The sequence below is a fragment of the Aricia agestis genome, chromosome 9 (assembly GCF_905147365.1).
Source record: "Aricia agestis chromosome 9, ilAriAges1.1, whole genome shotgun sequence".
NCBI lineage: Eukaryota > Metazoa > Arthropoda > Insecta > Lepidoptera > Lycaenidae > Aricia > Aricia agestis.
Window position 1 is genome coordinate 1220786 of NC_056414.1, and position 23221 is coordinate 1244006.

The 23221-nt window shown below is 36.1% G+C and overlaps 1 protein-coding gene across 9 annotated transcripts in view; it reads right to left on the minus strand.

The window, feature by feature from the left end:
- LOC121730171 (obscurin-like) overlaps positions 1-23221 on the minus strand; it is a 131430-nt gene that overhangs the window by 52111 nt on the left and 56098 nt on the right. For all 9 annotated transcript variants that reach the window (XM_042119096.1, XM_042119095.1, XM_042119091.1 and 6 more), the window contains 4 exons: positions 21053-21181; positions 10698-10755; positions 10145-10257; positions 9196-9361 (listed from right to left, as the gene is read on the minus strand). In XM_042119096.1, the coding sequence (XP_041975030.1) occupies positions 9196-9361; positions 10145-10257; positions 10698-10755; positions 21053-21181 (466 nt within the window). The remainder of the gene's footprint in view (positions 1-9195; positions 9362-10144; positions 10258-10697; positions 10756-21052; positions 21182-23221) is intronic.

Here is a 23221-nt window from a genome sequence, read left to right on the forward strand (position 1 = left end):
AGGAAATTCTTAACACGGGTTTAATGCAACTGCTTATTTTTATCGCCAATCGAATTTGACTATTTTCGTGTTGTAAAACTTTATACGATTAGCTACGAAAATGAGTTTGGCTGCATCGAACAATAGTAGAATGTGCTAAATTCTAGTTATTTCTTTTTTTTTCTTATGAAATACAACGAGCGAATATGAAATACAATTGCAAACGAGCAAACGGGTCACCTGATGGAAAGCAACTTCCATCGCCCATGGACACTCGCAGCATCAGAAGAGCTGCAGGTGCGTTTCCGGCCTTTGAAGAGGGAATAGGGTAATAGGGGAGGGTAGGGATGGGAAGGAAAGGGAATAGGGGAGGGTAGGAAAGGGATTGGGCCTCCGGTAAACTCACTCACTCGGCGAAACACAGCGCAGGCGCTGTTTCACGCCGGTTTTCTGTGAGAACGTGGTATTTCTCCGGTCGAGCCGGCCCATTCGTGCCGAAGATGGCTCTCCCACGTATAAAAACGAGTTATAATAAACTTATACCCCAAATGCCCTTTGTTCCTGTTAGGACAAATATCTTTTCTACTTTTTAACATTTGTTAACACTTATGGACCCAGATCCTAGAAAGATCAGATATAACTTACTCTCTGATGGATGAAACCATAGGTTATTAGTAGTGCCTCGTGTACTTAGACTACCTACGTGTTTGTGGAGCTCTACGTGTGATGGACAGACAGACAGACGGACAGGCTAAAATGTCTTTGTGATCGGGTCCCGTTTTTACCATTTGGATAAGGAACCAAGGGGAAAATTATCCATCTTTGTAGTTTTACTATGCTGACGCGGACGCGCGCGGGCAACAGCTAGTAGAAAATAAATTCTTGCAATATTGTTTACTAAGGTGTTATATTAGTTTATAAAATAAATTAACGCCTTTAAAAATAAATTAGCAACAAAGTGCGTCCCACAAAAGTTTTGGCGAAAAAGTTTTCACAAAAGTTTATTATTGTAAGTTCTTCAATGCGACAATGCATGGCTACGCGCCGTAGCAGAGTCTACGCCGGAGCTCTACGCGTTCGTAGACAGTGCTACGAAATACTTAGACCTCTACGCGATGAGTCTACGCGGCGAATTCAGCTTAGTTTTGTTTTTTTTTAGGATTCCGTACCCAAAGGTTAAAAATGGGACCCTATTACTCAGACTTCCATGTCTGTCTGTCCGTCTGTCTGTCTGTCCGTCTGTCTGTCTCCAGGCTGTATCAAGAACCGCTATAGCTAGATTTCTGAAATTTTCACAGATTATGTATATCTGTTACCGCTGTAACAACAAATACTAAAAATAAAATAAATTGAATATTTAAGAGGGGCTCCCATACATCAAACGTATTTTTTTTGCATTTTTTTGCTCGATATCAATAATGGCAATAAGTAGGCGCTTGAAATGTTTACAAAATACTCAGTTGTATTTAAACTTTAATAGAAAATAATAAAATTTAAATAAAATAAATAATTAAGTGGGGCTCCCATACAGAAAAACATTTTTTATTAATTTTGCTCTATAATGGTACGGAACCCTTCGTGCGCGAGTCCAACTGGTACTTGGCCGATTTTCTTACTATTAATTCACCACGAATTTCTGGACAAACACAATATAATACACAACAGAAAGATATATCAAAACAAATTGATGGTAAACAGCCACTGTTTTTAGCATTCCAATCTGTTTATTTTGTATTAAAATATGAAAACATTCCTGCGAAGATATGAAAACATGTAAATTTGTGTTAGGACGGATATATGGATGTTGTTTAACTTCTCCAAGTGGCATTGATTGGAATATCTTTGGCACAGACTGAAGAGCTAACGTGTGAAGTACGTAAATGTTTCATGCATACAATTTCACGATAAACTGATGCATTTTAATATTATACCCGACTACATAATTATAAATATGTTTTTAGTTAATAGTTAGTAATTGACAGAGCTACTTAATAGCTATATCAATTTCTATCTTACCATGTATTATTATGAATATGAAATAAATATTATTACTAAATAAAATTGCTTAGTTTTGCTCCAGTACTTTGCAGTTTAACTGCCGCACTCTCTAACACGAATGTTAATTAATGGACGGTACGGTAATTAATTCAAATTCAAATCCTTTAATTCGGGCATCAGAGGCCCATATAACAAATACCTTAAATCTAACATACATATGATTATATAATAAATACCTTAAAACTAACATACATATTTTATATATTATACTTAAAAACTAACACTGTCACATTTTGCCGGCGACGTGACTCGCTTCGTTCCGGAGTCTTCCTCTGAACCTCCGATAAAATATCATGAACATTTTAACATAAGAATGTATGGGACATTATCTGTCAAATTCTTCATTTAACTGAGTGTGACAATAAGAAATACAACGTCCTAAATATTTTAGCAAGAGCTTTTTCTTTGTACTCAAATATTGCTGTATGTAGAGCATAATATTGCTATGTATTTATGTTTCATTTAGTGTTGCACCCTAATCACTGTAGAGTCAATAAAATTAGCCCATTTACTTTTTAAATATTTGTAAATGGAGCAGGCTGAAAGTTCTATACAAGGCAATTGCTATTGCCATTCGCATCAGCAACAAAACATTACATTTGCATCTTAGATATTTCACACTTGCAGAGTTACGGTAGGTTCTATCGTACTCGCAACGGAGTGGAGCACCATGGGGTTTTAGGTACTATCCAGTACTGGGGAGTACTACATACCCCGGCCGATGTCCCCAATCCGCAGGGGATGTGAAAATCATTTCCCCATGAAAATAAGGTATTTACACACTTATTGGTTCGTTTAATCGTGCTCGTTAGATCTTTACTATATTCAGCCCTTAGATCAGCTTTTAATATAGAACTTTTGATCCAAGAAACGTGGGTAATAATTCATTGCGGGTTTAAAACCGCGAGTATTGGCATACCGCGCCTAGCAACGAGTGACGCAACAGATAGCTGTCGTCGAAGCACTTTAATCGTCGCAAACCTCACTCCGATCGACTGTAATTGTCCCACTTGTGTTTGTTTTGGTAGCCTAAGTGATAAATGCGTCATTAACACTTAGCAATAACATCAGTCAATGTAACGAATAGTCTAGAAAAACAAGCCCTGAGGCTTAAAGATTCTAGATTAAGGACCTGTTTTACCACTTTCTGATAAAGTGCCGAATAGGCTATTCACAACTTTTTTGACAGAATCTCCATACTTTATCTGTCAAGTTAAGTGGTGGATAGCCTATTCAGCACTTATCAGGAAGTAGTGAAACAGGCCCGAATAGTAAAAAGTGGTTGTTTCTGCGAGACACAGTCACTGTTTACATAAAAGTACTACCACAAAACTGTCACGCCATATGCTTTCTCATTTTTGAGCGAAATAATCTAGAATTACCGAATAATGGAGAACCAGAAAAGCTAGATTTTGAAAGAAAGTTACACTTCTCTGCGAAATAAGACTAGGCCCAAATATCGCACGAGAACTCTATTTTCACCATTCACTCTTTGGCTGGGTTTTGTTTACGCGAAAACAAGTGAGTACACGTCATGACTCATGAAAAGGACCAAATGAAGTTTTGTTTTGTCCGCTTTTAGATTTGCGCCCAATTCGAGCCAATGATTCACCTGTATTTACACCCATACTATTAATAGCGTCTCAGGTGACAAAACAAACATGACAATGAGACCTATCCTGGTGATATTAGGTCAAGGTCACGCGGCGAGAGCCCACGCGCGCGCAGAAATAACCGCTGTAACATTACACCAACGCGGGAAACACTAATATTAGCGATGTCTTACGTATGCCACAGAGGAGCTAAATTAACCACCATAAATAAAAATTTTAGGTATACCTTGAGTCCGAGTTTCCGAGGTCGTAACACACAAACACACACACACTTCACTCGTCGAGTGGTCGATCGTTCGCTGGAGTGCGTGAACGCATCCGCGGCTCGTCAGCGACTACCGCGCACCATGGGCGGCGCAGGCGCACGCTAAACATAGCGCGCTCCGACCGGTGATGTTATCACACCATGGTCAACCCCGCAAGGTTAAGGGAACCCTGGTGCTGGTGATTAGTAAATAAACTTGATAGCTGCAACAGCCTTAATCATAAAATTAATATTTAGAAGACTGTTAAATAGAGTTATTTACTACAATAATATAAGAGTTAGTGAGCTCTTGCCCACGGCTCTACCTACGTAAATGCATAATCCTTCAAAAACATTGTATTTATTTGGGGATAAAAAGGATCCTTTGTGTAAATCCAGACTTTAACTATTCCAAATTCCGTCAAAATAAAGAAGCAACAAACTCACAAACTTTAAAGTTGAGGCTTACATCATAATGTTATAAACATTATGATGTAAGCCTCAACTTTAAAGTATCGAGAGAGCCCTGTTAAAACATACATAGAATATAGATACATATTATAGTTGTTGTTTGATATACTCGTATCGCGAAAATCCTGTTTAATAAACATAGAATATAGATATATATTATAATTGTGGTTATATCAAAATACCGAGAAGCTAAGTTAATGAAAAAAAAAATTCAGAAGTTAAATTATAGCGGTTCTTGAGTTACAGCCTGGAGACAGATAGACAGACGGACAGACGGGACAGACATCGAAGTCACAGTAATACCCTTTTTACCCTATGGGTACGGAACCCTAAACTATTGGGGATCCGTACCCAAAGGGTAAAAAATGCCTTCGCAAACAGTGAATACTAAAAATGCACAAAAAATATTCATGCTATTCAGATTTTTGGCAGCACTGAGAAGTTGGTTTATGGTTGAAACTCTTGATTCGAAGCATGAAGACGTTACGAGGTCACTACTTATTGGTTCGTCCTCAGGAATATTCCAGTTGTTTATTTTGGTCTAGACTTCAAGATTATTAATCTAATAATCTATATGACCTAGATCGTCATTATTCATTACGTCGCGACATTCCCAAAATACATTTGCTGCTATTTTGCATTTATGTGTTTTATGTCTATAGTTTAGACTTAGCTGATATTTTCTTATTTGCGTTTTTTTCTACTTTACTTTTACGTGCTTTTACTCATGATGCACCTATTTATTTTATCAATGGTAGAGCCTCCCAGGCCGACTCAGTCCATTTACTTTCAAATAACTAAATATCATCAACATAAAAAACATAAAAAAATAATCGGCCCAGTGCGAGCCGGACTCGCGCACGAAGGGTTCCGTACCGTTGTATATGTGTACTTTAATATTTAATTATATAATATTAATATAATTAAATATTAAAGTACACATATATAACAAAGGAATTTGTGAAAAATTCAAGTGCCTACCTGTTTCCATTATTGACATAGAGCAAAAAAGACCGAAAAATCACGTTTGTTGTATGGGAGACCCCCTTAAATATTTATTTTATTTTCGTTTCGTATTTGTTGCTATAGCGGCAACAGATATACACAATCTGTGAAAATTTCAGAAGTCTAGCTATAGCGGTTACTGAGTAATACTGAGATACAGCCTGGAGACATACAGACGGAGACAGACAGACAGACAGACAGACTTCGATGTCTCAGTAATCGCGGGTCCCGTTTTTACCCTTTGTGTATGGAACCCAGAAACATGAAAATTACTCAATATAATCTTGTTCTTTAGCTTTTTCATTTGTTTTTAAGTTTACAGCTGTGCCATCTCACTATTCCTAGAGACTTTTGTTATACAACGGACCGAAATAATATGTTGTTATAATTCTATTGTTTTTGCTAATGTTTCCTGTAATATTTTACATTCTTTATATTATTATATACTTTGGTTATGCAGAATTTCTGTGAAATTTCATTAGTCGTATTAATTTTTTCTGTTACAACTTTTAAATCCCAGTTGAATGACTAGGAGGTCATATTCTCCTTAAGGACGCTATCACAAAAATTATTACAAAAATTAGCAGGTCAGTACGAATATTGACGTTAAGGACATTAAAATAACATTTAATATCAGCGCGCCTTGTACAGTGGCAGTAGGTACTTGATAGGGCGAAAATGTATGAAGAAATTTGAAAGCGTTTCTTATTTTTCTTGTAAATGGAAATGTTATTTATTTTTATATAAAATATTAAAATATTCGTACAGGGGACTAAATAAACAACATATTTTTTTGTAAGTATATTTATATTTTCCTTAGTTCAGTGTATTTAGCTATAATGGTACCTATAACCTAATGAAACCCCATTTTTTTTTAATCTTTTGCGATTATTGTGATGGTTAAAACGTATTTATGTGAACATTTTGTATGCGGCTATAAATTTTTTATGGTGTAGACGTGGAGATGAATATATTATCTTTCATTTGAAACCAAAATATCCTCGCAGTGTGACTCCTAATTCTTTAAAATGGTACCTGAAAATCGATGATATTTGTGAAAAAATGTGATAGCGCCCTTAAAGGTACCGCCCTAGCTTTAAGTTTCCATAGGGGTTAGGCTCTGTAAATATAAATTATCGTATTAAGTATCTCTTAATTAACTTCTTTCTTCTCTTCACTTCACTTCTCCAATGTATGTGTGATATTTCTTAGGTGTTGGACAAAATGTTTAATCTTAAAACATACATTATCCTAAATTATTAGAAAGGAAAAATGAGTCAGTGACACTAGCGTTACGGTTGATAAAAACGGGCATAACACGGTTCTTTACAGTTTTGTCGAAAGTATTTAATTTTAACATGTTTAAATAAGACATCAGATTAATTAGATTGTTATTACTCATTAGCATTTGCGTTTCAATACACGATTCAATCTAATTCTGCAAAAAATGGTTACAACACTACTTACAACATGAAAAATAGACAACACAAAAATCAAGGCAACAATCGTTCTGGAAGAGTAGGTACCGAATTAGTCCACATACTATATTATGAGTGAATTGTCTAAATATATATGAAGTTATTCGGAATAGTCCTGTGGGCAGTGAGACTAGCGTAGGTTGTTGACGAGAGAATTACGACATCGCTTCCGGTGATCATGACTTTTGGAATTATGATATTTATAAGAATGTATCAGAATATACGTGAAAGCAGAACTTTTACGTGACTTTCTAGTAAAAGAGTTCTTTATTTTGGGCAACATTCGATGTCACATCGAACAAAAGGTTCTAGAGTTTATATTACTGGCTGTTCTTTCTGTTTGGACGGGTTCGAGCATGGAAAAAGGGGGAAATTAGTAACCTAAAATTACTAGAGTAGAGTATGCATAATACATTGTTTTCACACAACCTCTCTCTTACAACCAAGATTTCATAAAACAACGGCAATAGACAGTGGAATAATTTTATGTCCTCGAAATCTTTCGGTAAAACTTAGATATTGTGAATTGTGACGTGACGTGACGAATGTGTAGCTTACTGCCGCACTCAGAGTGGAACATTAATTCACAATAGACATAACTACCAGTAGTTCGACTGCAAAGAAACGGACAGGTTTCAATATCTGTCAAATTCGTCGGGTTTCACTAGGATTATGAATGGATTGTCCCTCGCGCTGGCTAATATAATTTATTTTTAAATATTTAGAATAAATATTTCAAAATTGGATTCTGACAATTTTAATCGCATGTGCCAAAACACAAACAACAAAACGACCAAAGAGGAACACGTCCATCGATTATGTCATATTTTTAAATTCGTAGGTAACAAGTTAACAACCCTAGCGACGATTTTCGTCATAATACATCAAATTTTAAAATTTTAACATCAGTTCTAAGTCGGCATACTCTATCATTCTGTCTACTCTGATTAATTACTTAAATGTAATTAATTCAAAATTTTGACATAAGCCCCATACATTATTATTATTACAAACTCTTTATTAAACTTAAGCTTAATCATAATTAAATGCTAAACTGGCAATTCCTTTCTTTTGACTTCGCTAATTTTATTGCAACGAACAAACCGTAAAGATCTCTTAGTTGGTACTAACAATGTTAAGTGCGTACTTAAAAGCCTACGTTAAGTCCCAGCAGTCCAGTTTGGCTTAATTGATTGACCCATTATCGGATTGTTCCAATTTCATAGCTGTGATAAGGCGGGCGCCCGGGCCGCCTGCCAACACCAGAATAGTTGGCGTGCTTACTCGAACCTCAGGCCTGTCAGTGTTCATATCACTGCGGAATTGTTGCAATAATTTAGGCATTTCCTCAGACGAATACAGAGACGTTATAAGTGAGAGATGGTTGTGTCTATGGCATAGCCGTATCGGTGCGTGTAAGTCTGAAAAAATGTAGTGTATTTCATATTTTCCACATTTTCACAGAGCATAAAAAGTTTTTATGGTTCTAGATTTAACCATGGATTTATAATGGCATGCGTCTCTTTCATTAAATATACGAAGATCGAGAGATAGCATGATGTTTAAGGTTAATTTTACCCCGTTTGAGGAAGTGGGGATTATATCTTAATATAAATAAATGTATGCCCATTGTCTATTAGAAGCCCAGTTAAGATAAAAGAATAGAAACTTATTCTTTGTTATTGCTTTCGTAGCTGAGCACATCCAATTAAATACAAGTCGCTAATCGAAAAGCGGGAAAGCTTTTTTGAATGTTTAATTTTAGACATGTAGCGACATCTCGTAACTAAATCGTAATCTAGCTAAGCAGCGCCATCTATACGTTTCAACCTAAACTTTCATGCAGTATCGTTAACTAAAAATGATTACCGTTTCTACTTGTAAGCATCAGATGGCGGTTTTAGTGTTTCCAAAAATAACGTTTTCAAATCGTGACGTATTGCAGTACGCCGCCATCTCTGCTATAGATCAGAAACTAATGATTAGAAGCAACAGCTTTTAAGCTGTTCAACTAGATGGCGCTTTTTTCCAAAAACTAAACGAATAAACTCCACTGCAAAAATCGGGAAAGACGAGACGGTTTCAGTAGTGTCTTTCTTTCTGTCTTCTCGATTTCCACTATCGCGATAAATTGGTCTGTGATACAGTACTAAGTTCTATATTAGCATGCGACCTCATCACCTGAATTATAAAATATACAGATTACTTAATAGTTACTACGTACGTAACTATAGTAAGTTCCTAGCATAATATTATGGTCTTGTCTTATCTAACGTATGGTTCTATACTAGCACGTAACCTCGTCTTACCAGACAATCAATTCGAGCCTATAATGGACGAATCTTACCTGAAAATACTCCGCCACAACGGGGTTTTCAGCCAGCAGGTACTGCGCTCGCGGCTCGTCGCGGCAGTAGGCGACGTGTTTGTCGAATTCCCGCTCCATGCGCAGCAGCGCGCGGCCGAGCATGCGCGGCTCGCCAGCGTAGTACTTGATGCCTTCTAGAAGGCTCCTGGAGGAATAATATGAAAGAGTTAAAGTTAAAAATTAACAATAATTAATTTATTACTAATATCAGTCTATTCTAGATATACTTCGCGAAAACAAGATAAGTACTGAAAAGTACAATAAACTCCATATCAATCTATGGTATAGAAAGCCAGAGCTTTCCACTACCACTGCTGCATTATTTTACACATTCCAACACCAACAAAGTTTCGGTTGTGTCCCGTTGTCTCCTCAAATTGTACATCGCAGAAATTTTGCTTGAATATTTTGAATTGAAATTGTGCTTTAAGCACCTATTTTTCGGACTGTATTAACATGATTGACTGTACTGGCAAAATTAGTCACTGTGGCCATTTGATTAGCTGCCCAGACGTCAAATATTCATTGGTTAGTACTATCAGAGAAGTTGATTCATAGGTAAATGGCGGACATTCGTAATTTGGTCGCGTTATGACAAACCCAGCCGACAGATCATAACCAATATTCAAATTTTTTTTATTCAATATAAATTATTGCAAATATTGAAAGTCTACATGATGCCTACCACCGGTTCGGGAACTAACCCGGCGAGAAGAACCGGCGTAAGAAACTCGCACGGGGCCCCGGGGAGTTTCTTACGCCGGTTCTTCTTCTACTTTTACTTTATTTACCAAAAAAAGTGAGAAAAAAATTTATCAAAAATATTTAATTGAAAACAATGCGATCACATGACGCCTACGTCATGTATGATCGGATTATCAAGAAAGAAACGCACCCTATACACCATCACGACTGGCCTCATACTCACGTGTTATGGAACTCGCAGATCTGCTTGAAGTTGGAGAACAGCAGCTCCCTGTTGTCGAACACCGGCTTCGGCGTCGTCGCCTTGTCCATCGGCCGCATGTACTGGTTCACTACCTGCATACATTCAATTGGTTAAAGTGCGTTCCTAAACTTTAGCAGTATACTAACCTACGCGATTTGAAGTTTGATTCGCTGACGTCACACCGCACTGGCCATTTTATAATGTCTATGTTCCTAGACTATCGCATTAGTAACTACGATAGTTTCGGAATACACTGAAAGGCCCATATTGATATGTGTAAGCCAAGTATCATTTTAAAATCCCTTTCACTTTAGCAGAAGTTTAGATAACACGGCAAGACTTAGGCCCAATTTCACCAACGACTGTTAAAACTTAAAATGCTCGAATTAGTACCACGTTACCTCTTTCGTTTTTCATATGAATGAAAGAGAAGACATGACATTTTAACAAGCTGTTACCTCTAACCGACATTGGTGAAATTGGGCCTTATTAGGTCACTTTCCGTAACTGATAGCAAAAAATATGATGATACCTGCTGCATGTCCCGCCCAAACTCCTCCTCAGTCTCGATCAGCTCACGAACCACGGCCCTGGGAAATTATTACGTCATTATATTTTTATACAATTTCAATATTATATGATGTAAAGTGATGCTTATGCTCGGGCCGCACCTGTGTAGTGCTTCGTGCTTAAAACGATGCCATTTTACGATCCGTGTATCGTCCAATGGTATCGTCTCATAGCACGAATCTTCGTACGATAGACGCATGTGCGGCCGCAGCATTAGAGATAGTTTTCAATCCTAGAGGCTTCGAGTTGCGGTATGAAAAAGTATTCAAATTTTAAGGCTTCTGACACCGTGCGCGCTCTTTTTACGGAACATAATAATTTAATGATATTATTTACATTTTCTTAATTTTTAATTATTATGAAATCGAATTTAAATAAATCAAAAGCTACAGCCTACGCGTGATATCTTGCTCACTTCATAAACAAAAGCATTATTTGTATAACAAATCGCGGAACCGCGTCATAAGCTACATAACATACGGTACAGGCGGTACAAACGAGGACAAGCGAACAGACGGACAGACTGACGGATTTATGAGTTTGTGATTACTCAGCTGCATTTACAGTACCTATATTGTCGTGAATTATAGTCTGTAGGGATTTCGGTTAGGACGAATAAGTGTTGTTTGTTATTATTTATAGATTTGAGGCGAATAAGCCAATAACAGAGTGTAGCAAACTAAGTGATAATATTTGAGGGTGCGTATGGGTCCCCTGTATAGTTTACTGTGAAACTAGCAGCGCTGAAAGAGTAACTTTTCTAAGATTTTTTGCTGAAAGAGTGATTAACCTGTCAAGCCCCATAAAGTGGCCCATTCACTATACTGCATTGCAGTCCGCAATAAAATATTTCCATAAAAATATATCTATAAAGGGCCCATTCACGGCAGGCCGCCGTGCCGTCCGCCGGCTTATGCAGGATTGTGAATGGTGTCGCAGGCCGGCCGCCATGCAGGCCTGCGACACCATTCACTATCCTGCATAAGCCGGCGGACGGCACGGCGGCCTGCCGTGAATGGGCCCTTTAAGGACAACGGTGACCGCGACAACAATAGAATAACAATTAAGTAGATATAGATTTCCAAGAATCCGCGATCGAAGGATTAATTTCATAGGTAACTCATTACTCGATGACACTAAATTGCACTTTAGAATTTAAATATCATTAAAAGCTACATTTGGCAAGCGCATCATGTGCTTGTGTTTTGGCACTAACCATTCAGTCAAGTAGTCGGGCGTCCACCAATTTATCATAGTTTTGACAAATCACGTGAAACCTCGTTGAGAATGTCATCTAAATAGATAATATTTTGGATTCTAAAACACCCAAATAGTGTTAATAATTATTTAATTATGACCACCTGCTGAATAAAATTGATTTATATGTTATTCAAACGATGTTATAATTAATTTTAGGGAATACGTGAAAGCTTTTGACGTTTCCTTATATAATATTTTATCGCTTGGCCGAATAAAAAGAAATTCGAACAAAATCACATTCGAAAACAAAGATTGAATTTCGAATTTGGAACGAAATAGAAAAAATTGGAACGGTAAATACTGATGCATAGTACATGTTTTCTGCAACTTTACATTTTTTTACCGCGCTAGAGACGAGTCACTAGAGCTAACATTTTTCAAGACCAAAACTATCCTAAATACTTTCCCGGAGCTTGAAGTACGTACATCAATTTAATCGACATGACAAACTGACCACCTTCGCATTAAAACGTACTGCGGAAGGTCGTAGCAGAGGGCGCTACTTGCACATACATTACTTAAATAATAAACAAAATCCGACATGTTACACATGCCATATCAGAAATCATGTCATGTCGAACGTCGAACCATAAAGTTAATATACCTAGCGGAATAGAGAAACAAAGGCCTGAGCAAGAGAGATGTCACTATCAGTAACACTGCGTGGTAAAATGAGACGTGTGATACATGACAGCAGCACTCTTTTTTTGACGTCCAGTCGGCACGTGCTGCACGTTGACAATTTAATCTCATAGAAATCATGTTCAATCACGCTTGTGTGAGTGTATACGTACACATATTTTTACACACAGATGAAACCAACTTCGGTTTCGTTTGACAGCTCGAGATTGTTGCTCTATTCCGCTAGGTATATTAACTTTATGCGTCGAACACAACTTTTATTTACTGTCTATGCTGGTGCTGCTTCTAGCGTGAAAACATTGCAGTAATATATAACGTACGCAACTTCGTTGCGCCAAATGTCGCGCGGGAACCGTACAGTTTTCCGGGATAAAAAGTACCGTATGTAATTTCTCGGGATTCAAAATATCTCCATACCAAATTTTAGCAAAATCGGTTCAGCGGTTTGGGCGTGAACTGTGAAGCGATAACAGACAAACAGACACACTTTCGCATTTATAATTTATTAGTATGGGTTGAAGCGGAATATTAGTATGCAAAAGCGAGTGACACATTAGTCGTGGATGCGTTTTCCGTCCGTCCATAAATATTCCCTACCTAGTTTCGTCCGTCCGCTTGATTTATTTAATCACTTGATAAATCCGCCTCATAAACTTATTGCCCGAGAGTTTTGCGGGAAATTCATTTTCGGCTTTGCGTTTGAAAATTCTTTTAATCTTTCAGCTAAATATATTTTAGCTTCAAGATTAAAATGTTTACAATTTGTTACTTACTCCCTTATATTCTACTTTATAGATTAGTATTTATGTTATTGCGAGATGTCGTCTGAAATATCACTAATGCAATTGCGCAGGAACCGTACATTTTACTGAAATAACTAATAAGCAATCAGTCAAGTATCGCCGCTTACATTTCAGTTTTTTATGGCTATTGTGCATCGTCACATCGCGTATCGTTAAGTTTCATTATTGTAAAACATTACTAGCGTAAATGTAGTTTTTAGTTTCAGCATAGTTTTGCCAATTGGACCTAGTTCTGCAGAAAGCAGCCATATGAGGTAAAGTACGAACGTAGTTATAAGCGTTTTTCTGCCGATAACTGAAAGGCAACACCCTTCAGTTATTTATTACTTTTCTGTATGTTTTATACTTGAGAATCATTATTAGGAATAGTATAGCGGTTTATATCCTATCCATTAATTCGTATCGTTTAGAATAATAATAATAATAGCGTTTCTGACGTGGCTGTTTTATGCGGAATAGCTTATTTCATCGAAATTACAATAAAGAATAAACCAGCCACATAAGTTGTCTGTGTTCTGCATTAATTCAAAATGGAATAACAGTATGTAAAAGACAGACAAGAAAATGAACAAAATCTTTTATTATTGTTTTACTTAATAATAATATTTACATACCTTTATGATTTCACGTAAAACAATATTTGTGATTTGTAAGAAAACTAAAAAATCGGCCAAGTGCGAATCGGACTCGCGCACGAAGGGTTCCGTACCGGTATAGAGTGAAAGTAGACAAAAAAATGTGTTTTTTATATGGGAGCCCTCCTTAAATATTTACTTTATTTTAATTTTATTATTAATTATTAATTAACAAACATAATTAAGGATTTTGTGAAAATTTCAGGTTTAACTGTTACCATTATTGATTACGAACTAAAAAGGCCAAAAAAATCACGTTTCTTGTATAAGGCTCCCATAAATATTATAATCCCTTAAATATTAACTTTATTTTATTTTTATTATATTTTGTTGTTATAGCGGCAACAGATATAGGTACACAATCTGTAAAAATTTCAGTAGTCTAGCTATAGCGATTCTTGAGTTACAACTTACAACCTTGACATTGCAAATCAAACAAAATCTTATCAATTTACTACTACTACTTACAGCCTTGACATTGCAAATCAAACAAAAACAAAAAAACTTTTCCGCTCTCACTATTCTTCTTCTAAATTAAAATCCACCTCAGCGTTAAGCCCGTCAATATCATCATCAATAATTATTATCTCATCATCTCTACTCGTCAAATTATCATAGAAGTGTCTAGCATCCTCCGGAATCAGATGTTTTATAGATATAATTTAGGCTCCGCCATCGGCTTTCCATTGGGCCATAATTTAGACAGCTTACTCTTAAAATTATCTTCTTCTGGATTATTACAGTCTTGACGTCTTTTAGATGTTTTGCGAGTAATATCTAGACAGTCATAATCTGCTTGATCAAAGTCAGACTACATATAAATATGATATTGGTCTGTCTTTGTTACTTTTAATTCGCTTGTCTTCAGCCAATTAACTTTGTTATTACTTGTCGTTTTCTTCCGATTTACTATTATCTTTTCGAGAGCGTCAACGGAGTAAAAATCGTCACTTTGCAACTTGCCAAATAAGTTATAAGAATTCGATTTAGATTACACATTTTTTGGAAATGTTCCCCGCGTGCCGCGCCGCCTGCGCTTCGTTGTAATAAAATATAATAATAACAATAATTTTGTCGCGAGTATCCAAAATCACAGGAATCTAAAGACGTAAACTAGTAAACAAGTTTGAAGTCCAATCCCGTTTTTATCCTTTGGATAAAAACGGGACCCTATTACTAAAACTTCGATGTCTGTCCGTCTGTCTGTCTGTGTATCTCCAGGCTGTAACTAAAGAACCGCCATAGCTAGACTTCTAAAATTTTCACAGATTGTGGTTATCTGTTGCCGCTATAACAACAAATACTAAAACCAAAATAAATGAAATATTTAAGGGGGGCTCCCATACAACAAACGTGATTTTTTTGCTATTTTTTGCTCAATATCAGTAACGGCAATACATAGGCACTTGAAATTTTCACAAAAAACTCAGTTTTATTTGTACTTTAATAATTTATAATAATATTTAAATAAATGAAATAATCAAGGGGGCACACATACAAAAAACATAATTTTCATCCTATTTTTATTGTGGTACGGAACCCTTCGTGCGCGAGTCCAACTCGCACTTGGCCGATTTTATTTCATTTTATTTAAGCGGTGGGTTCAGAAACTGCAGCCATTTTAAAGTTTTGAAAAAGAAAATATAATCAGAAAATTGCATATTTAGGTAAATTATAAATATAGGTATTTTAGACACCAAGGGCTAAATTATTAAGTTTAGAGCAAAATAAAATATCTGCGAAGCTTAGTTAAGAAAATATGAAGCTTTTTTTTATTTTATTTTAAAATGCTTGCCCTACAGGCCTAATAATTGTTTACCCAGCCACCACGTGAGAAATCTGATTTCTATACCATGATAACTAGACACATATCGGAAGCCTATGCAACCTTAATCTGACACGCTCGAGCTTCTCCCAAAATCCCCTCTTCCCCTCCTCAACTAAAGTAGAAGTAAGTAAAACGTAAACAAACAAGTAAAAGTTATACGACCACGCTCAGAGACGTAATAGGTTAATTTTAAAATTAAAAGTTTAAGTCAAGTTTAAAAATCGTCCTTATTCGCATAACCGTAAATGTCATAAAATAATCTTAAGTGTTTCAGAGTACGGTTACGGCGGCACGGCGTATAAAATACTATATTATATTGATTAAGATTAAAATTTGATAAAAACAGCCTGGATGACGTTAGAAAAAGCTAAGTATGGACTCGTTACAAATAAACAATTTACAGAAAACAGCCAACGTACACTGGCTGTTTTTTACGAAACTCCATCCTCGATACCTCCTAACATTTTTAAATTTGGACAAAACAGCCATAAAGCAGGCTGACTTATGCAATATAGGTAAGGCAGTTTGCTTCAAAATAGGCTGCATTTTGCACCATGATGACTGTTTTTTACAAAATGTTTTTGTTAAATGGCTGCATTTGACGGTTTATATCTTCGCCGTAAGAAGAGATATCGAAATGGCTGTTTTTGCAAAAAATCCGGCATGTCGAATATAGTATGGCTGTATTAATAAGTCGATTTTCGAAAAAGTGCCACTTGGCTGCTTTCTGCATAACTAGGACCTAGTTTATGTAGTTGAAAGTTTCCATCAGGTGTGTTTATCCATTTGTGCCGTTCGCTAAATATAACTTGTAATCACACGGCTGAGATATCTGGATTCCATTGCCAAGTGTTGCAACAAAATCTCACCAAGGTATCACTGATGCTATGGTCAAAACCCTGAGACGAGACCATAAAGTTAATATAGGTACCTAGCGGAATAGAGAAACAAAGGCCTGAGCAAGAGAGATGTCACTCATCAGTAACACTGCGTGGTAAAAAGAGACGTGTGATACATGACAGCAGCACTCTTTGTTTGACGTCCAGTCGGCACGTGCCGCATGTTGACAATTTAATCTCATAGAAGTCATGTTCAATCATGCTTGTGTAAGTGTATACGTACACATATTTTTACACACAGATGAAATCAATTTCGGTTTCGTTTGACAGCTCGAGATTGTTGCTCTATTCCGCTAGGTATATTAAGTTATGGACGAGACACAAAACTTTGACATGTTATGACAATATGATAATGATGTTTTGGCGCTTCTATGACATTGTCATAATATTGTGCGAAACAGCTGGCTTAATCAAAATGTCATCCGAAGACTTTTTGCCCACATGCTAAATATAATTGTTGGATGACATTGGTAGGAGTGTGGCGAAGTCGTGAGCGTCAATCTGTAATCCAAGTGACATTTCACAATATGGCGCCATTAGATCTGATTTTGACCATGCACCATCCGTGTACAGATGGTACAGAACTACAGACCGACAAGGGTGAAGGGTCTTTTGACATGACTCGTGAAACAAATGCTTGCCTTGCGTTGCATATAAAGTAAGGACACTTACGCCCAAAAGACAAAATGAAAGTCATCCATGTGTCACAAGATCCTTGTAACATTGTAAGTCCGTTCACACAGAACCAGCCTTGTAGGACATGTACACTCAAACACTTTGTATGAAATTCTGTAACATGTGTCACTGTTTTGACCATAAACAAGCTGGTTTATTTCTGTTTATCAATTTGGGCCCAATCGACGACAGTCACCACCATATGCCACACATTGTAAGACATTTAATTTTGTTTGTGACAATAATTTAAGCAATCGACCTCGCTAATGAAGGAGTGATGATTTTGAAACAAGAATAACTTTCAAACGCGATTTTTCTCGTTTTAAAAGTTCTTGTAGGTATAAAATAAAAAATGTTAGGTAAGATACACAATTCTTTAGCTTCTATTAGTAAAAAGAAATAAGTAATAATATTTAAATTTAAAATTGATCCTAATTTATCAGTGTTTCGCGCTTGGCTCCACGCAAAATTTTACAAATGTTGTATTTGTAAAACATAATCTCAACATCTCTATACGTTATAGTCTATCTCAGCTTAAACAGAATTCTTTGAGTCTATCTTGCTAGATTGCTGTCTCATCCTATTTAACCTAACCTAGAGGTTATTGTCTCACCTAAGTATTGTATAAAGAAGAGGAAATAACCTCTAATGATACACAACCTTACGTAATTTAAAATCCAAAAATACTGACAAACATAAACAAGAATCAGCTGGTTCGAATTAAAAATGTTTTGGTACTTGATGTGTAACCGCGTGACGACGGCCAAATCCTGGCGACGAGTTAACTGCCTGAACCAGATTCACATGTCACTTGTGGGCTTCCGTTTATACGGTGATCATATTTTTAAAAATCTTTAATGTTTATAAAACTTTAAAAAGTGCTTTAAAGGCAATACTAAGTGGGAAAGCCTGTTTTTTTTTCTGGAAAAGAGGAAGTGCATTTTCGCGAAGCGGTTTTTCAATCAATCAGTCATTTTTTGGGTGGGACCAAACTATTTTTTTTCTTAGGTTTAGAACATAAAAATATATAGGAAGGGTTTAGAATGTAAGTAAACCTGATAGAAATGACTAGGGTATCTACGCCATGCACTTTTAAAAATTAAGTAGTAAAAAGTGCATTCGTAAAAAGTTGATACTTACTGATGTAAAAATATGTTCTCTGAATCCCTACTAAGATAATTACTTAATGAGTTTTGGACAGCTATAGCTTTGTCCACACTGTGCCTTTTTCACGCATTCAATTATTGAATGCACCAATATGAAAGTTGATGACGAAAATTGAAGATGAAAATGCACTGTGTGGACATAACTAATGCCTTTTCGTTATTTTCCGACATCAAAAGTATAAAGTTCTAAAAACTTGTCTGCCCCTAATAAAGGAATACGTCTGGAACAAAATAATCAAATATTGTGACCTTATTACGCGTTTCTGTTTTCTTGCAAAATCTTGGCAAAACGGTATATCTGTGATGAAAACTTAAAATACTTGTTCGTCAATTTTCACCTTCGTCATTCATCACCAGTGACAACATCAATGCTGGTGGGAAAAACCTTTTTAAAACAAACATGGAAACAATGAAATCTGAATTTGAATATAACGAAGCATTTAAATTATTTCCATAGTTTACTTTCTTCTCTTAAAGTCTACAGCTGACTAAAATATAGTCATTAAAATAAACTTATAGATTTAACTAAATTTCTAACCAAGTTCTAACGGCGAAAAGAGGAACAAAACTTCGTATGTCAAAATTGGTATAAACTGTACTTTGCTGTATTATTAATTTATGACGACGTTATACAGAGTGTACCAAAACTAAGTTATAATACGTTAGTGTGTATGGGTTCCCTGTGTAGAGTTCGGTGTGAAAATTGTCAGCTCTGAAAGAGTAACTTTTTTTTTTACTTTATAAAATTTCGCTTACAGAGCTGCTCTACTTTCACAGCGAACTCTATATAAGGGACAAATACAAACCCTAAAGTATTATAACTTAATTTGGTTGCACCTTGTAGAGAGCTCATTATGTATTTTTTGTTTTTAATTTATACAGAGCAAGTTTATTATGTGACTTGTCAAGATCTCAACCCCAAAACAATATTTTTTTAACCCTTAAAATACTAATATAAAGCTATCTGATACCCATCAGAAGATTATAATTTAACAGGCCCTTATAGTTATGATACATCTGTAGCACTGCACACGGCCATCTATATTTAACCACATTCTCACCTATGTTTTCTCTAATAACATAATATCAATAAATAAAATATATATTTAGACGCGGGTGAGTCAGTACAGACTACAGACATAGTTCTCTACCTACATAACCCTTGTGAACAACGATGTACAATAATTATTGTAGATATAGTTTTTGCATTACATAATCGTTAAATTAGTGTATTGAATAACTTATTTGCATGATTGGGGTGAGCAAGAAAATATAATAGCAGCGTTACCCATATTTGTATGCAAATATTGATGTTTTAAAATGGCTAACGTATGAGAACGTTAGCCATGCTAAAACATTACTTAGGTGTTAGTAAGAGTTTATTAGCTTTACATAAATTAAAGTATGTTCAGCAGAATGATGTGACGGTGCGTTTATTTGTCTACGTTTATCACGGCAAGCGTTATAATTGACTGCCGCGCATGTCGCGTCAATCAGGCCTCTGGTACTTTTTTGTGATGCGCAGGGGAAACCCTTGCTCCAGTTGCTCCGGGTTTGGGATGTGCCTCAGTTAGCTAAAGCACCCCGGGTTGGGACTGGCTGACGAGAACGCCGAGCTTACCCACTATAAAACCATCTGCGATTTGCCATCAGCCGTATACAGAGGGATGTAGGCCTCTGGTCGTACTATAGAGCATAGGACCTGTCAACGATATTCCGACATTTTACGAATCAGAATTTGAGTAATAATTCTGCTTCAAACACATCACACCTCTGCGGTTTGACATTTATCTAGTCGGCCATTAAAAGCGTCTGTTTTAAATATTAAGGTGGTATTTATGTGTTTATGTGCTGTTAACACCGCGGAGGCGTTTTATGGGTTGCAGGTAGATGGAACGACTTCAGAGATTATTTTACTGGTTTTCCAAAGACCATTTGGTAGTTAAGAAGGCATTAAAGTATGGTCTTAATGCCTTCTTAACCTTGCCTTTAGTCATAGGTAGTCATAGCTTATACCGTAAATGAGTGAATAATTTGTAGTGGTTGTTTTACTAGCTTGTCACAGCTGGTTACGGTTCTCTTCAGATTTAATACGGTAACGCTTAGTTTAACAAACTTAAAAGATTTATCTAATCATGATAATTTTATTCTGTCTTCTGTAAGATTATGACTTTAGAAATGTTAAAAAGCCGTCGACGATTAGACACCTGCACTACACTTTAAAATTATCAGATCTAGCTCTTGTGAGCCGAAATTCCGTCGTTTCGACGACGAATAAAAAAGTGCTCGCATAAACCTGAGAAATCATTAGGTAATTAATAAAAGAACGTTAACTTTTATTTCCTACCAATTCTCCACTCCCCGCGTCCCTACTTGACTATCTGTTACCAATCTAGCTGTAATACTCACTGTCGTCTCGCAGCCAGCGCCGTCATGTCCCTCTCCGGCAGTTTCTCCTTCAGCAGGTTGGCGGGCACGTAGCCCTGGCGGGTGCGCAGCTCCCCGTCCTGCACGTCCTCCACCACGCGGACCAGCCATCTGGAATCATGAGCATTGAGCATCAATACAGTACAGGACTGAGGTGTACTCGGGGAATCGAGACAGTAGCGGTCATTGACTCCCTGTCAAAAATCTTGTCATTTTCTTTATTATTATAATATGTCTAAGGGCGATATCGTATTTTGCATACTCGATGTGAACTGAATATCCAGCATTAGTTTGAAGTGATAATTTCTAACTCATAAAAAGTTGGAGATTATTATTCTAAGAGTTACCAAGAGGTTTTCCGGTGAATCTGTAATAATGTGTCTTTATGAGAGGTCAATTTTATTCTTAAATATTCTAAATACAGTGCGAGCATTTTCATGCGCCTAGACTAAAAAGGTCAATGACCGCTACGCCATGTTTCGCCGAATACAGTATAGATTAGGAAGACTTTTCAGTACTCTACAGTCTATATTGCATATTAACATGAGCATGTAGAGTACAATATGGACTAGTTTAGGAAGATTTTTCAGTACTCCGCAGGAATTTCTGACACACACTTTCAGACTAATTCTATAAGCAGTACATGTAGGACAGAGTATTGAAAAGTCTTATTCTTGCAGTACTTCAAGGAGTTGAAAAGAACTGTAGGTACCTATGTAGAATTTTAGGTGGTCGTAGGAACAAGTATTGTAAATTACAGTGTCTTGCATTATGGTGGTCACTGATTAATATCGTAAAAGTCATGTAAATATGTGTGGCCCGAGTAGATTTTTCGTTAATATCAAATTATTATACTTTCTTGATAAATTTATGAAAGAGACATCCAGAATTTTGAAAACGATTAGCAACAATCCAGACGCAAACTTAAAAAAGTAGATTTAAAATCTAGCATAGATTCATATTTCAAAAATCGAATGACAGCTGTGTGTTCTAGATATAATTAGTCTAGACTAGCCTGTACTGAGGTGACTGAACTAAATATCGTCCAGCCGCAAATTAAAATAACCACGAATATTCCACGAGTAATGATAGCTAATATTTCTAACACCATTTCCTTAATGCTGCGCGTAAGAATTTAAAGCCAAAGAAATAAGAAGAGCCCAGTTTTTACATTTATTATTGCAATTTAGACCGAAATATTAACCTGAAAGTGAAAAAAAAATAATAGGAAGAACTGGCCAAATATAACTTGCTTATTAAAAAAAGTTACGAGACATTCTTTTAAAACAATAATCGAATGAGGTTAGGTTAGTTGGTGCTGTTGTAAAAAATTTAAATAAGATGTTCCATGGGCCATAATCGTAATAATATGGTAATATTCTACATTTAAACTTTTACGGCGGCAATTTGGCAGATGCAATACACCTTTCAGCGGGCGCAATTGGGTTAAAAAAATGCAAAAATACGGAGCATTAATTTAATTTTGGAACGAATAAACAAATTCCGATGGATTTTTAATAAGAGTGAAAGTTTTATTCGCACTTTGAAATTAAAAGCAGGAAAATTCCATATGTGACTGACTCTACATTTGATACGACTTGCGTTTTATTTTGTCATATATTATGGTTACTATCATGTTGTTAATATCAATTTTAAGATGGCTTTGTAGCAGATTAAACAAGTTAACATATGCAGAAAAAATGGTGTACACTGTTGTTTTCAAATAGCATTTATTTAGTCAAACATAAACGTGACCGACACTACATGCAAAAGGAAGTCGTTTCCGAGAGTCTTTGTAAACACCAATAATCTTCCTCTCTGTGTGCTAAATAACTCTACTTTGTATTTTTATGGAAAGTGCATGAAACAAACTATTATAAAATACCTATAACCTGTAAGTTATTTAAAAAAATATTTATTAGCAAAAGAAATTATGACCGACACTACAGCCCAAAACGTGACCGACACTACACTCACTTTGGGCAGGTAAAAGTCGGTAGTTTTACATGACACCTTAAAATTTATGTATCTCAGCACGTACAATATGAACTCTAAAATTATATAAAAGCAAATCAGTAATTAGTTAATTCATTAAAATGCTTTTTTTGAACTTAAACATCACAAAAACAAAATCACTAATAATTTGTCAAA